A 16,492-nucleotide genomic window follows, 5' to 3' on the forward strand; every position below is an offset into this window, starting at 1 on the left:
TAATTCTATTTTTAATTTTTTGAGGAACTTCTATACCATTATCCATATTAGCTGCACCAGTTTACATTCCCACCAACAGTGTACAAGGGTTCCCTTTTTTCCACATCCACACCAACACTTGTTATCTTTTGCCTTTTGGATGACAGCCATTCTAACATGTGGGAGGTGATTTCATTCTGCTCAAGTTCTGAATCTTTTCAAGTCATGCCTAAATTATTGCAACAGCTTTCTAAGTGACTCTACTATGACCTCACTTTGGAGAACATTCTTCAGTTAAAAGCAAAACAGACAAACAAATACACATACAACCATCCAATGACTCTATTGAATCCTTAGAATGTAAAGGAAGTTCCTTGCATTATTATAATTTCTCAGGATATAGCCACTACTTTAATTTACAAATCTTAATCTCTCTCCTGTCTTTTCATGAACCTTCAAGTTTGTTAGACTGGGATGTCTGACATGCTTGGTGCAGTCTCTTCTTCCTGCTGCCAATTTTTTCTTCCAATTCTTTCTTCCAGAAATGCTACTCTTAAAACCTCTCTATTGAATTCTTACTTCACCTTGAAGATACACTCAAGTCCTACTTTTTGTCTTGAAAATTTTCCTAACAATCTGGCCAATTTCTTCAACTTCTCAAATCCTAGATTGAGACCATCTTTTAATTCCTAAATGATTGGTAAAAACCAATCATTTTACAGCAGTCATATAACTCTCTTTTTACTTTTTGATGCTTTTTTGCAACTATCCCTAAATTAGCATTGCTTTCCTATCTTCATGCTCCTATTATTAAAATTTTAAATATTGTACTTGTTATTTTATATAAATCTGAGCACATTCCAAAACTGTCTTCCTGTCTTTGTGCTTTTATTTCTTTCTTGTCTATCTTCCTCAAAGATCTCCCAAGTAAAGTATTTCTTCCCTACTGTGCTTGATTTCACTCTTCTGAACTTCTTTTCCAAGAATTTAATCCATTATCACTCTTCTAGAATATTCAGACCTTTGGATTTAATTAGTTGGAATTTCTGTAATTCAGAGGAACTCACTCCTTTAGGAAAGATTTATAATATAACTTAGATGTTGCACAGAATGTTGATAACAATTGATATCTATCCCTGTTTACTATGTGTTAGATACTGTTCTAAGCACTTTGCAATATTATCTTATTCAAAACAGCCCTAAGAGTTAGTTATTACCTCAGGGGAGAATATGAAGGCAGAGAGGAGTTAAAGAAATTGCCCAAGGCACCTAGCTAGGAAAAGACAGAATGGGATTCAAACCAAGAAAACCAAATTACAGAACTTAGTTTCCTAAAATAGGTAGCTAATGGTATAATAATGTACAGCATCTGTCAGTAAATACAAAGTCTCAAACAAAACCTGGATAAAGGTAAACTAGTACAAATCTTTGACCTAATAAGAATGTCGAGGTTTAATAATGTCTTTATAACAATAGCAGAAGTACACTGAAGCTCCGAATTCAGTTCCAAGACTGGAAAGAAAAGGGGGAAATCTTCTCCAAGGAAAATTATTTAACAAAATAAAGCTGTTAGCATGGGACTTCCCTGGTGGTCCAGTGGTTAAGACTCCATTCTTCCACTGCAGGGGGCATGGGTTCGATCCCTGGTTGGGGAAGTTTCACATGCCATGCAGTGTGGTACATATATATATATATATATATATATATATATATATATATATATATATGTTAGCAATTACTTAAGAATACTTTTAGTTGTAGGGTGAGCTTTGCTGCCCTGGCAGTGTTAGCCCCCTCTTGGTTGGACTTCGTAGAATAGGTCAGGTACCTCTCAGGGGATGCAGGAACTCCATTGGCTGGGCCATGATTAGCTCACTCATACAGCCAATGTTTTAACTGAGATAAATATAATAATTTTGATATTTTTATCCTTGATGTGTTTTTTAATGTCTCTCAGCCAAGCCTGAGAAACAATATATTCTGAGCTATTCCAATAAAAATTTCAAATTCTTCTGAGTTATTTAAATTATTCTAATACAATGAAAAAATCTGAAAAAATATTTACCCATGCAGTAAATAATCATCCTCATAATAAAGCTAATCATACAAAAATTCAACTGTAAAATCATTGGTATGATTCAAAGGTTCAATTTCAAAATACAACTCACTCATAGTAAAAGTCTTTGAAAAAGTTAACTTCATGCTAAAGAGGTAAGAGGAAATAATTCACATGTAAAATTTTATTAGTGCCTTGAATATACTTTTAAGTGGCTCAGTGTCTGCAAAGTGTTGACAGCCACTTGCTCTTGAAGGGAATTCATGCATTGTCTTGACATGTTCTTTTACACTATGAATCTGAATGTCAAATGAACAGGAGCTTCCTTTCCCCTCATCTCTTTTTTTCGTTAAAAAGCTGTAAAAAGATTTTTCATGGCAAGACTGGTTTCAAACTAAGATTTATATCTTAGACTCTTAATTGAGACCATCGCTTGGTTCTTACTCACTTTTCTGAATGCAAATTGATGTCTGTTCTCTTCCAGCTTATTTCCAAAATCAGAAGCTGTCTGATGCCTCATACAAGAAAACATTTGCCAGAAGAGTTTTCTAAATTGCTCTAAAATGTAATGTTTTGAGGATGAGTAGAATATCAAACATCTAGTACTCATTTAGCACTCAAGTCTAAGCTCCTCTCTAAAAAACTGAGTCGATTGATTTTTTTTTTTTACTTTTAGGTGAGTTAAATAGGAAAGAACTTGAATTTTTAAATCTATTATTTAAATGTATTATATTTATAATAAAATGTATTTTATGATATATTTTAATGAATTTACATATGTAATACATATGTTACATAAAATTTATTTATATTAAATATATTTATAATAATTTTAATATAAAACATTTTATTTTCATGTAATAGAATATTTATTAAATATTAAGCTATAGTATTTAAAAATTTAATCCCAACCTTAGGTCTAGGAAAACATTAGAATGAACACAGGCAGTGTGTTCCCTAGGCACCATGGTGACCTCCATGGCACACCTTTTCATCTGTTTACATCTATCCTGGTCTCTGATGGATGAACTCCAAGACAGTTCTCGATCAATGTGTCCACTTCCGCCATATATATCCAAAACAGAGAGAGACCATGGGAAGTTGTATTTCAAAGATTTTCGGAAGAGATTCCAGAGACCATAAATGTCTGCAAGAACAACCTGTGTATGCTTGTAAGGAAAGGATGAGGGAGGCTGCATACATGATGTAGACAGTGATTCCAGCCCTGGTTAGTATCAGAATTGCCTAGATAGCCTTGGAAAACACTGCATCTATTGACCTACCTGAATTAACAGAATCAGACTCTGGGATGAGCCTTAATGCCTCACTCCAGGATAAAGGTTAGTTTTTAATTTTTCTTAATTACATTATTTTACTAATAATTTACTGGTGCATAGGAAAGAAAGTTCCTCTTATATCACCACATAGTTGAAGGTCTAAGATCTGAAATTTCACTTAATTTCGTTTCACAATTCCCTAACCTTTTCCAATAAGCAAATACTTCCTTGTGTTATAACTTTCTCTGACAAATTTTTCTGCTGGCATATTTAATTTGAATTTATGTTTGTGACACTTAAATATTTTATTTCATAATTACTGTAGCACATTTATCAAAGGAAGAATTTTGCTCCCTAATTTACATTAAGAAGAGATGCACATTAAAATTTTATCAATATTTCTTCCCATTAAAATTTTATTTTATTTATTTATTTTTAACATCTTTATTAGAGTATAATTGCTTTACAATGGTGTGTTAGTTTCTGCTTTATAACAAAGTGAATCAGTTATACATATACATATGTCCCCATATCTCTTCCCTCTTGCATCTCCCTCCCTCCCACCCTCCCTATCCCACCCCTCTAGGTGGTCACAAAGCACCGAGCTGATCTCCCTGTGCTATGCAGCTGCTTCCCACTAGCTATCTATTTTCCGTTTGGTAGTGTATATATGTCCATGTCACTCTCTCACTTTGTCCCAGCTTACTTTACCCCCTCCACATATCCTCAAGTCCATTCTCTAGTAGGTCTGCATCTTTATTCCAATCTTGCCCCTAGGTTCTTCTGATCATTTATTTTCTTTTTTTAGTTTCCATATATATGTGTTTGCATACGGTATTTGTTTTTCTCTTTCTGACTTACTTCACTCCATATGACAGTCTCTAGGTCCAGCCACCTCACTACAAATAACTCAGTTTCATTCTTTTTAATGGCTGAGTAATATTCCATTGTATATATGTGCCACATCTTCTTTATCCATTCATCTGTTGATGGACACTTAGGTTGCTTCCATGTCCTGGTTATTGTAAATAGAGCTGCAATGAACATTTTGGTACATGACTCTTTTTGAATTATAGTTTTCTCAGGGTATATGCCCAGTAGTGGGATTGCTGGGTCGTATGATAGTTCTATTTTTGGTATTTAAGGAATGTCCATACTGCTCTCCATAGTGTCTGTATCAATTTACATTCCCACCAACAGTGCAAGAGGGTTATCTTTTCTCCACACCCTCTCCAGTATTTGTTGTTTGTAGAGTTTTTGATGATGGCCATTCTGACCGGTGTGAGATGATATCTCACTGTAGTTTTGATTTGCATTTCTCTAATGATTAATGATGTTGAGCATTCTTTCATGTGTTTGTTGGCAATCTGTATATCTTTTTTGGAGAAATGTCTATTTAGGTCTTCTGCCCATTTTTGGATTGGGTTGTTTGTTTTTTTGATAGTGAGCTGCATGAGTTGCTTGTATGGTTTGGAGATTAATCCTTTGTCAGTTGCTTCATTTGCAAATATTTTCTCCCATTAGATGGTTGTCTTTTTGTCCTGTTTATGGTTTCCTTTGCTGTGCAAAAGCTTTTAAATTTCATTAGATCTCATTTGTTTATTTTTGTTTTTATTTCCATTTCTCGAGGAGGTGGGTCAAAAAGGATCTTGCTGTGATTTATGTCATAGAGTGTTCTGCCTATGTTTTCCTCTAAGAGTTTTATAGTGTCTGGCCTTACATTTAGGTCTTTAATCCATTTTGAGTTTATTTTTGTTTATGGTGTTAGGGAGTGTTCTAATTTCATTCTTTTACATGTAGCTGTCCAGTTTTCCCAGCACCACTTATTGAAGAAGCTGTCTTTTCTCCACTGTATATTCTTGCCTCCTTTATCAAAGATAAAGTGACCATAGGTGTGTGGGTTTATCTCTGGGCTTTCTATCCTGTTCCATTGATCTACATTTCTGTTTTTGTGCCAGTCCAATACTGTCTTGATTACTGTAGCTTTGTAGGATAGTCTGAAGTCAGTGAACCTGATTCCTCCACCTCCGGTTTTCGTTCTCAAGATTGCTTTTGGTATTCGGGGTCTTCTGTGTTTCCATACAAACTGTGAAATATTTTCTTCTAGTTCTGTGAAAAATGCCATTGGTAGTTTGATAGGGATTGCATTGAATCTGTAGATTGCTTGGTGTAGTAGAATCATTTTCACAATGTTGATTCTTCCAATCCAAGAACATGGTATATCTCTCCATCTATTTGTATCATCTTTAATTTCTTTCATCAGTGTCATAATTTTCTTCATACAGGTGTTCTGTCCCCTTAGGTAGGTTTATTCCTAGATATTTTATTCTTTTTGTTGCAATGGTAAATGGGAGTGTTTTTTTAAATTTCACTTTCAGATTTTTCATCATTAGTGTATAGGAATGCAAGAGATTTCTGTGCATTAATTTTGTATCTTGCTACTTTACCAAATTCATTGATTAGCTCTAGTAGTTTTCTGGTAGCATCTTTAGGATTCTCTATGTATAGCATCATGTCATCTGCAAACAGTGACAGTTTTATTTCCTCTTTTCCAATTTGGATTCCTTTTATTTATTTTTCTTCTGTGATTGCTGTTGCTAAAACTTCCAAAACTATGTTGAATAATAGTGGTGAGAGTGAGCAACCTTGTCTTATTCCTGATCGTAGTGGAAATGGTTTCAGTTTTTCACCATTGAGGACGATGTTGGCTGTGGGTTTGTCATATGTGGTCTTTATTATGTTGAGGAAAGCTCCCTCTATGCCTACTTTCTGGTGGGTTTTTATCACAAATGGGTGTTGAATTTTGTTGAAAGCTTTCTCTGCATCTATTGAGATGATCATATGGTTTTTCTCCTTCAATTTGTTAATATGGTGTATCACGTTGATTGATTTGTATATATTGAAGAATCCTTTCATTCCTGGGATAAGCCTCACTTGATCATAGAGTATGATCCTTTTAATGTGCTGTTGGATTCTGTTTACTAGTATTTTGTTGAGGATTTTTGCTTCTATGTTCATCAGTGATATTGGCCTGTAGTTTTCTTTCTTTGTGACATCTTTGTCTGGTTTTGGTATCAGGGTGATGGTGGCCTCGTAGAATGAGTTTGGGAGTGTTCCTCCCTCTACTATATTTTGGAAGAGTTTGAGAAGGGTAGGTGTTAGCTCTTCTCTAAATGTTTGATAGAATTCGCCTGTGAAGCCATCTGGCCCTGGGCTTTTGTTTGTTGGAAGATTTTTAATCACAGTTTCAATTTCAGTGCTTGTGATTAGTCTGTTCATATTTTCTATTTCTTCCTGGTTCAGTCTGGGAAGGTTGTGCATTTCTAAGAATTTGTTCATTTATTCCAGGTTGTCCATTTTATTGGCATATAGTTGCTTGTAGTAATCTCTCATGATCATTTGTATTTCTGCAGTGTCAGTTGTTACTTCTCCTTTTTCATTTCTAATTATATTGATTTGAGTTTTCTCCGTTTATTTCTTGATAAGTCTGGCTAATGGTTTATCAATTTTGTTTATCTTCTCAAAGAACCAGCTTTTCATTTTATTGATCTTTGCTATCGTTTCCTTCATTTCTTTTTCATTTATTTCTGATCTGATCTTTTGATTTCTTTCCTTCTGCTAACTTTAGGGTTTTTTTGTTCTTCTTTCTCTAATTGCTTTAGGTGTAAGGTTAGGTGTTTTTTTGAGATGTTTCTTGTTTCTTCAGGTCCAATTAAAATTTTAAATAACAATTGTTAGTATTCATCATTAAAATATGAATCCAAATATTGGTACTCATGTTTATTCCATTCACAATTTTCATTTTTTTCTGCCCATTATAAAAACTTCTTTTATTTTCCCCATGCAACTCAAAACACTGCCTACAGAAGTGGAGTTTTATTCTCTAAACTATTTCAGATCTCTGTGATTGATTTTTTAGAACATTATATATGAATATACCTTCCATAACTGTAATAATAGCTGACATTTATGAACAATTACTATGTGCCAAGAACGGTGCTAAATCCTTGATTTAAATTTTCTTTTTTGATCTCCATTTCACAGATTAGGGGCCTGAGGTTTGGGAGTTTAAGTAACTGACCAAATTAATAAAACTAGCTTGTAAGTGTCAGAGTCTCTGATGGTGAAACAACTTCTAGAAGTACATATATATTAATAAGTGATTTCAGACACTGTCAGGCAATGGACTGAAGTATGCAATATTTAGTACTGATTTATTCATTAACGTAATTTTATTAAACATAGAATTAATATTAATGTAAGAAAATATGCAGGGCTCTAGAAAAACTCAACCTTAAATACTCACATGTCAACTGATACCATAGATAGTACATCATGCATATTTATTCCCTTTGGCAAGTGACGAAATTAAAGACACAAATTTGAATCATGGTTCTTATAGTAGATTACCTGTTGCCTAGTAGGCTCATATGTGTCCATTATGTTCATTATCACCCTTTCCTCTTACTGAACAGGGTCAGGATAGAGATTCATACATACTTTTGGACAATCTTATTCAAAATCATTTTCTTACAGGAGAATGGAGACATTTAGCTATAAATTAAAGTATCCAGTCAGCAGAACTATTTGGGTTGCTTGTTTCCCCCACTTATTTTAAGACAAATCTAAAGAAATCAATATCTTCTTACTGCCATGCCAGTTTTCCCATTTTGAGTAGTATTTGTTGAGTGATAGATCATTCTTTTGAAGAAACTTTTTCTCAGTGCTCTAATACTGAGTTCTAAACTCCTGATAAGTTTAAAACAAAGACTACTGAGCATTTTCCCTCGTAAAACAGAGGTTTGCAATAAAAACTGGATTCCACCTCAAAGTAGTCGACAGAACAGGAAATGTTGCAGAACAACTGCACTGAGGCATAACCAGAAGCTATTCCAGCCTCCGGACTTGAGGACAGGACACATATGCATTCAAAACAAAAGATTACTTCAGGCTTAAAAGTTTTTAAAAATAGGATCTGATGATCAATGAAAGAAGCATGTGCTAATGATTTTTTTGAGCCAGATCAACTTGACCTTTCATTTTTCATGAAGTCATCCAATAAATGCATTTACTGTTTTTCTCTCACAGAACCTCTAACAATTATTTTGATTCCTGTGATTCAAATGGTCTTCTGAAAAGCTTTTATGAGGAGTAGAAGGGCAGAGGGAACCATGTTGTTCAATGAGTGACAGAAATATTCATTGGCTGCAAGCAAAGTCATAAAAGAAAACTGATGTCATCATTTAAAAATCTAACCCCATCCTATGTTTCTGGTCATGACTGCCTATGTGTGTGTGTGGTTTTTTTTCTTATCAAATACAGCATGATTTCTTCTAAACTAGATGTCACATCTTCCAATGCTTTTTGATACTTTATAACATCAACCATAATGAGGCAGAAGTCCCTTAATAAAACATTTTAATATGTTAGTCAAAGAATTATGTAATAGATCAGTAAAAACATCTTTGCTGAGTCTTAATTAGCTAAATGGCTAAAAATAGTACATGCATATTCTTGTCAACAGTATATTATTATTAGAACATGTACTGCGACTCTGAACGATACTATCAGAGAGGGCAAGCATTAGTCTTACTTAATCTGCTTCAGGGTTTTTAGCTTTGTGTTCAGAGAAGCAGTAAGTGTGAGCAGCGGAGAAATAAAAGGGAAATGAAAGAAAGGGGAAAAAGAAACTGAATAGAGTAAACTTAAAGGAAACAGTACAAAAATGAATAGACAGACTAGGAATACTGAAGCTGTGGTTCAGAGGAATTTTTAAAACCAATCAGAGCACACTTTTACGTGATGAGATAATCACTGTGTACCTTTTTAGATTTACATAGGATACAGGATTTCATATACATTCATTAGTTAAATTTCTGAGATCAGAAAACAGCCCAGAGAGCATTTTAGTTGTCTTTTAAAGGTAGATAGCCTTATTGCTAAGGAAATGATGAATCAATGGTAGATTATGACTTTGGATATGGGCTTAAAAGGACTGAAAGTACTGCCTCGGAAGACCTTGTTAATTTGAATTAAAAATCAATTAGAGAATTGAGATTTTAAAAATTTAGACATATACTCACCCAACAGACAGGAAAGGCTCCTTTGACTCAAGTCTATGAAAAAAGATATGAAAATTTTATTTTAATATAACAATTTGCTGTACACTTAAAATTGCTTGTATATGAATCTGACAGAATTATTATACCTGTTTGGTTGAAAATGCACAATTTGGCTCTAGTAAAAAGCTACAAATAATATATTAAGACCTAATCTGGATAATTCAATTTCTGCCTGGATTAATGCAGAGGCTAAATAAAATGAGAGAGACATGGAATGGAAACATAGCATTTAATTAAGATAATGATATTGCTAGTCTAATTCTGATTTGAACTCTCTATATTTACTTATTTTCTTTTTTACAGCAATTTGTAGAATTTTTAATACATCTATTTATAGTTGTAGTAGTGAAACAATTTATAATATATTTGGTTAAATATTGACTAAATAATTTGTTTACAGTAAATACTTTGTAATGAAGAAAGAAGCAGCATACCATTCATGGTCATTTATTGGCAGCAACACAACTTAGGGCAGGGGAAGCTAGGTCACAGATTAGGGTTCTCCTGCCTCCTTTGTGTCTCCAAAGAACCAGGTATTCTTTGTACCTCCTAATATATTAAAGGAAAATTGTACTCCTGAAGCCTCTGGCTAGTTGTGACATCTTGAGAAAACCACTAAAAACCTTCTGGGTCTTACTTTCTCCACTAAAAAATAGGCTAGGATTGCTTCCAGCTAATTTTCTGATTTCATAAATTAACTATATCTTTGCAAAAGGTAAATAAATCAGGAAATTATCTACTTCTAAACATTTCCTAATTAATAATTAAGGAGACCAGTTGGTAGGTGTAAGTTTTTAGACTTATGATTAAGGGTTAAATGTAGGCAAATGCTGAGGACATTTTAATCAAAACCTTGGTGTTTAAAATTTTTAAGAAGCATTCATGTTTTAAACTATTTTATTAATATATAAATAGTTGTAGGAAAATGGCAAGAAATTTAATTTGGCAGAAAACATTTACTGAGCACCAGCTGATTATGCTGTGACATGGAAAACTAATGAGACTACCTTAGAATTAAGTCAAAAGACTTTACTTTTATATGAGTCTAAACAATGAAGACAATAACCCCTTTTTTGTCTTATTTCATTCAGTGTATATAAAAAATGGCTTAGGATAGCCTCATCCACAAGAGGGCAGACAGCAGAAGCAAGAAGAACTACAATACTGTAGCCTGTGGAACAAAAAACACATTCACAGAAAGATAGACAAGATGAAAAAGCAGAGGGCTATGTAGCAGATGAAGGAACAAGATAAAACCCCAGAAAAACAACTAAATGAAATGGAAATAGGCAACCGTCCAGAAAAAAAATTCAGAATAATGACAGTGAAGATGATACAGGACCTCAGAAAAAGAATGGAGGCAAAGAATGAGAATATGCAAGAAATGTTTAACAAAGATCTAGAAGAATTAAAGAACAAACAGATATTAACAACACAATAACTGAAATGAAAATTACACTAGAAGGAATCAATAGCAGAATAACTGAGGCAGAAGAACGGATAAGTGACCTGGAAAACAGAATGGTGGAATTCACTGCTTTGGAACACAACAAAGAAAAAGAATGAAAGAAATGAAGACAGCCTAAGAGACCTCTGGGACAACATTAAACACACCAACATTCACGTTATAGGGGTCCCAGAAGGAGAAGAGAGAGAGAAAGCACCTGAGAAAATATTTGAAGAGATTATAGTTGAAAACTTCCCTAACATGGGGAAGGAAATAGCCACTCAAGTCCAGGAAGCACAGAGAGTCCCATACAGAATAAACCCAAGGAGAAACATGCCGAGACACAAAGTAATCAAATTGGCAAAACCAAAGACAAAGAAAAATTATTGAAAGCAGCTAGGGAAAAATAAAAAATAACATACAAGGGAACTCCCATAAGGATAACAGCTGATTACTCAGCAAAAACACTACAAGCCAGAAGGGAGTGGCATGGTATACTTAAAGTGATGAAAGGGAAGAACCTACAACCAAGATGAATCAACCCAGCAAGGATCTCATTCAGATTCAATGGAGAAATCAAAAGCTTTACAGACAAGCAAAAGCTAAGAGAATTCAGCACCACCAAACCAGCTCTACAACAAATGCTAAAGGAACTTCTCTAAGTGGGAAACACAAGAGAAGAAAAGAGCCTACAAAAACAAACCCATAACAACTAAGAAAATGGTAATAGGAACATACATATCGATAATTACCTTAAATGTGAATGGATTAAATGCTTCAACCAAAACACACAAGTTTGCTGAATGGATACAAAAACAAGACCCATATATATGCTGTCTACAAGAGATCCACTTCAAACCTAGGGACACATTCAGACTGAAAGTGAGGGATGGAAAAAGAAATTCCATGCAAATGGAAATCAAAGGAAAGCTGGAGTAACAATACTCATATCAGATAAAATAGATTTTAAAAGAAAGAATGTTACAAGAGACAAGGAAGGACACTACATAATGATCAAAGGATCAATCCAAGAAGAAGATATAACAATTATAAATATATATGCACTCAACATAGAAGCACATCAATACATAAGGCAACTACTAACAGCTATAAAAGAGGAAATCAACAGTAACACAATAAGAGTGGGAGACTTTAACACCTAACTTAAACCAATGGGCAGATCAGCCAAACAGAAAATTAATAAGGAAACACAAGCTTTAAATGACACAATAGACCAGATAGATTTAATTGATATTTATAGAACATTCCATCCAAAAACAGCAGATTACACTTTCTTCTCAAGTGCGCATGGATCATTCTCCAGGATAGATCACATCTTGGGTCACAAATCAAGCCTCAGTAAATTTAAGAAAATTGAAATCATATCAAGCATCTTTTCTTACCACAACACTATGGGACTAGAAATCAATTACAGGGAAAAAATGTAAAAAACACAAACACATGGAGGCTAAACAATAGGTTACTAAATAACCAAGAGATCACTGAAGAAATCAAAGAGGAAATAAAAAAATACCTAGAGACAAATGTCAGTGAAAACACGATGATCAAAAACCTATGGGATGCAGCAAAAGCAGTTCTAAGAGGGAAGTTTATAGCAATACAATCCTACCTCAAGAAACAAGAAAAATCTCAAATAAACAAACTAACCTTACACCTAAAGGAACTAGAGAAAGAAGAAACAAAACCCACAGTTAGCAGAATGAAAGAAATCATAAAGATCAGAGCAGAAATAAATGAAATAGAAACAAAGAAAACAATAACAACGATCAATAAAACTAAAAGCTGGTTCTTTGAGAACATGAACAAAATTGATAAACCATTAGCCAGACTCATCAAGAAAAAGATGGAGAGGACTCAAATTAATAAAGTTAGAAATGAGAAAGGAGAATTTACAACAGACACCACAGAAATACAAAGCATCCTAAGAGACTACTACAAGAAACCCTATGCCAATAAAATGGACAACTTGGAAGAAATGCATAAATTCTTAGAAAGGTATAACCTTCCTAGACTGAACCAGGAAGAAATAGAAAATATGAACAGACCAATCGCAAGCACTAAAATTGAGACTGTGATTAAAAATCATCCAACAAACAAAAGTCCAGGACCAGGTGGTTTCACGGGTGAATTCTATCAAACATTTACAGAAGAGCTAACACCCATCCTTCTCAAACTCTTCCAAAAAATTGCAGAGGAAGGAACACTCCCAAACTCATTCTATGAGGCCACCATCACCCTGATACCAAAACCAGACAAAGATACTACAAAAAAAGAAAAGTACAGACTAATATCACTGATGAATATAGATGCAAAAATCCTCAACAAAATACTAACAAACTGAATCCAACAATATGTTAAAAGGATCATACACCATGATCAAGTGGGATTTATCCCAAGGATGCAAGGATTCTTCAATATACGCAAATTAATCAATGTGATACATCATATTAACAAATTGAAGGATAAAAACCATATGATAACCTCAATAGATGCAGAAAAAGCTTTAGACAAATTTCAACACACATTTATGATAAAAACTCTCCAGAAAGTGGGCATAGAGGGAACCTACCTCAACATAATAAAGGCCATACATGACAAACCCACGGCAAACATCATTCTCAATGGTGAAAAACTGAAAGCATTTCCACTAAGATCAGGAACAAGACAAGGATGTCCATTCTCACCAATATTATTTAACATAGTTTTGGAAGTCCTAGCCATGGCAATCAGAGAAGAAAAAGAAATAAAAGGAATCCAAATTGGAAAAGAAGTAAAACTGTCACTGTTTGCAGATGACATGATACTATACATAGAGAATCCTAAAGATGCCACCAGAAAACTACTAGAGCTAATCAATGAATTTGGTAAAGTTGCAGGATACAAAATTAATACACTGAAATCTCTTGTAATCCTATACACTAATGATGAAAAATCTGAAAGAGAAATTAAGGAAACACTCCCATTTACCACTGCAACAAAAAGAATAAAATACATAGGAATAAACCTACATAGGGAGACAAAAGGCCTATAGGCAGATAAGTATATGACACTGTTGAAAGAAATTAAAGATGATACCAACAGATGGAGAGATACAACATGTTCTTGGATTGGAAGAATCAATATTGTGAAAATGACTATACTACCCAATGCAATCTACAGATTCAATGCAATCCCTATCAAATTACCAATGGCATTTTTTACAAAACTAGAACAAAAAATCTTAAAAGTTGTATGGAGACACAAAAGACCTCGAATAGCCAAAACAGGCTTGAGTGAAAAAGACAGAGTTGGAGGAATGAGACTCCCTGACTTCAGACTATACTACAAAGCTACAGTAATCAAGTCAATATGGTATTGGCACAAAAACAGCAATATAGTTCAACGGAACAGGATAGAAAGCCCAGAGATAAACCCACACACCTATGGTCAACTAATGTATGACAAAGGAGGCAAGGATATACCATGGAGAAAAGACAGTCTCTTCAATAAGTGGTGCTGGGCAAACTGGACAGCTACATGTAAAAGTATGAAATTAGAACACTCCCTAACACCATGCACAAAAGTAAACTGAAAATGGATTAAAGGCCTAAGTGTAAGGCCAGACACAATAAAACTCATAGAGGAAAACATGGGCAGAATACTCTATGACATAATTCACAGCAAGATCCTTTTTGACCACCTCCTAGAGAAATGGATATAAAAACAAAAATAAACAAATGGGACCTAATGAAACTTAAAAGCTTTTGCAAAGAAAGGAAACTACAAACAAGACAAAAAGACAGCCCTCAAAATGGGAGAAAATATTTGCAAATGAATCAACAAAGTATTAATTTCCAAAATATATAAACAGCTCATGCAGCTCAATATTAAAAAAACAAACAACCCAATCCAAAAATGGGCAGAAGACCTAAATAGACATTTCTCCAAAGAAGACATACAGATGGCCAAGAAGCACATGAAAAACTGCTCAATATCACTAATTATTAAAGAAATGCAAAACAAAACTACAGTGAGGTATCACCTCATACCAGTTAGAATGGGCATATCAGAATATCTACAAACAACAAATTCTGGAGAGGGTATGGAAAAAAGGGAACTCTCTTGCACTGTTGGTGTGAATGTAAATTGATACAGCCACTATGGAGAACAGTATGGAGGTTCCTTAAAAAACTAAAAATAGAATTACCATATGACCCAGCAATCCAACTTCTGGGCATTTACCCAGAGAAAACCATAATTCAAAAAGACACATGCACCCCAATATTCATTGCAACACTGTTTACAATAGCCAGGTCATGGAACCAACCTATATGTCCATCGACAGACAAATGGATAAAGAAGAAGTGGTACATATATACAATGGAATATTACTCATCCATAAAAAGGAATGAAACTAAGTTATTTGTAGTGAGGTGGATGGACCTAGAGACTATCATACAGAGTGAAGTAAGTCAGAAAGAGAAAAACAAATACCGTATGCTAATACATATATATGGAATCTAAAAAAAAAAAAAAAAGAAAAAAAAGATGATTGGAAGAACCTAGGGGCAATACGGGAATAAAGATGCAGACCTACTAGAGAATGGACTTGAGGATACGGGGAGGTGGAAGGGTAAGCTGGGACAAAGTGAGAGAGTGGCATGGACATATATACACTACCAAACGGAAAATAGATAGCTAGTGGGAAGCAGCCACATAGCACAGGGAGATCAGCTCCATGCTTTGTGACCACCTAGAGGGGTGGAATAAGGAGGGTGGGAGGGAGGGAGATGCAAGAGGGAAGAGATATGCGGACATATGTATATGTATAACTGATTCACTTTGTTATAAAGCAGAAACTGACACACCATTTTAAAGCAATTATACTCCAATAAAGATGTTAAAAAAAAAAAGAAGATGTGGTACATATATACAATGGAATATTACTCAGCCATAAAAAAGGAACAAAATTCGGTCATTTGTGGAAACATGGATGAATCTAGAGACTGTCATACAGAGTGAAGTAAGTCAGAAAGAGAAAAACAAATATCACATATTAACACATATATGTGGAACCTAGAAAAATGGTATAGATGAAGTGGTTTGCAGGGCAGAAATTTAGACACAGATGTAGAGAACAAACGTTAAGGACACCAAGGGTGGAAAGCCGCGTGGTGTGGGGTAGTGGTGTGTTGAATTGGGAGATTGGGATTGACATGTATACACTGATGTGTATAAAATGGCTGACTGATAACCTGCTGTTTAAAAAACTGAATAAATTAAAATTCAAAAAATAAAAAATGGCTTATTAGAAATATGCCTTGGTCCACTTACAGGCTGAGCCGATATGGTTCTCTGCCCAATGTCCTGCTGCTTTGGGTGAACAATTATAGCAGGGAGAGACTCTTTTAGGGAGCAGCCGCCCTAGCAAACCCTCTAAACAGCAGCATATAAGGAAGAAGCAGAGAAAACCAATAGTTGGTGTTAAGAGTTGGAGGCATATATTTATTTAACCTTTTCCTCTCCTGAATTCCAATATTATTCCCGCCTCCATGTAAATTATTGGCCATATTCTGTGCTTGTTTTTCCCATACATTTATGATATGGATAG

The 16,492-nt window shown here is 34.4% G+C and overlaps 1 protein-coding gene across 10 annotated transcripts in view; it reads right to left on the bottom strand.

Moving 5' to 3' along the window:
- RALYL (RALY RNA binding protein like) overlaps positions 1 to 16,492 on the bottom strand; it is an 814,820-nt gene that overhangs the window by 177,845 nt on the left and 620,483 nt on the right. For all 10 annotated transcript variants that reach the window (XM_059901174.1, XM_059901164.1, XM_059901166.1 and 7 more), the window contains one exon: positions 9,396 to 9,428. In XM_059901174.1, the coding sequence (XP_059757157.1) occupies positions 9,396 to 9,428 (33 nt within the window). The remainder of the gene's footprint in view (positions 1 to 9,395; positions 9,429 to 16,492) is intronic.

The sequence above is a fragment of the Balaenoptera ricei genome, chromosome 17 (assembly GCF_028023285.1).
Source record: "Balaenoptera ricei isolate mBalRic1 chromosome 17, mBalRic1.hap2, whole genome shotgun sequence".
Classification (NCBI taxonomy): Eukaryota; Metazoa; Chordata; class Mammalia; order Artiodactyla; family Balaenopteridae; genus Balaenoptera; species Balaenoptera ricei.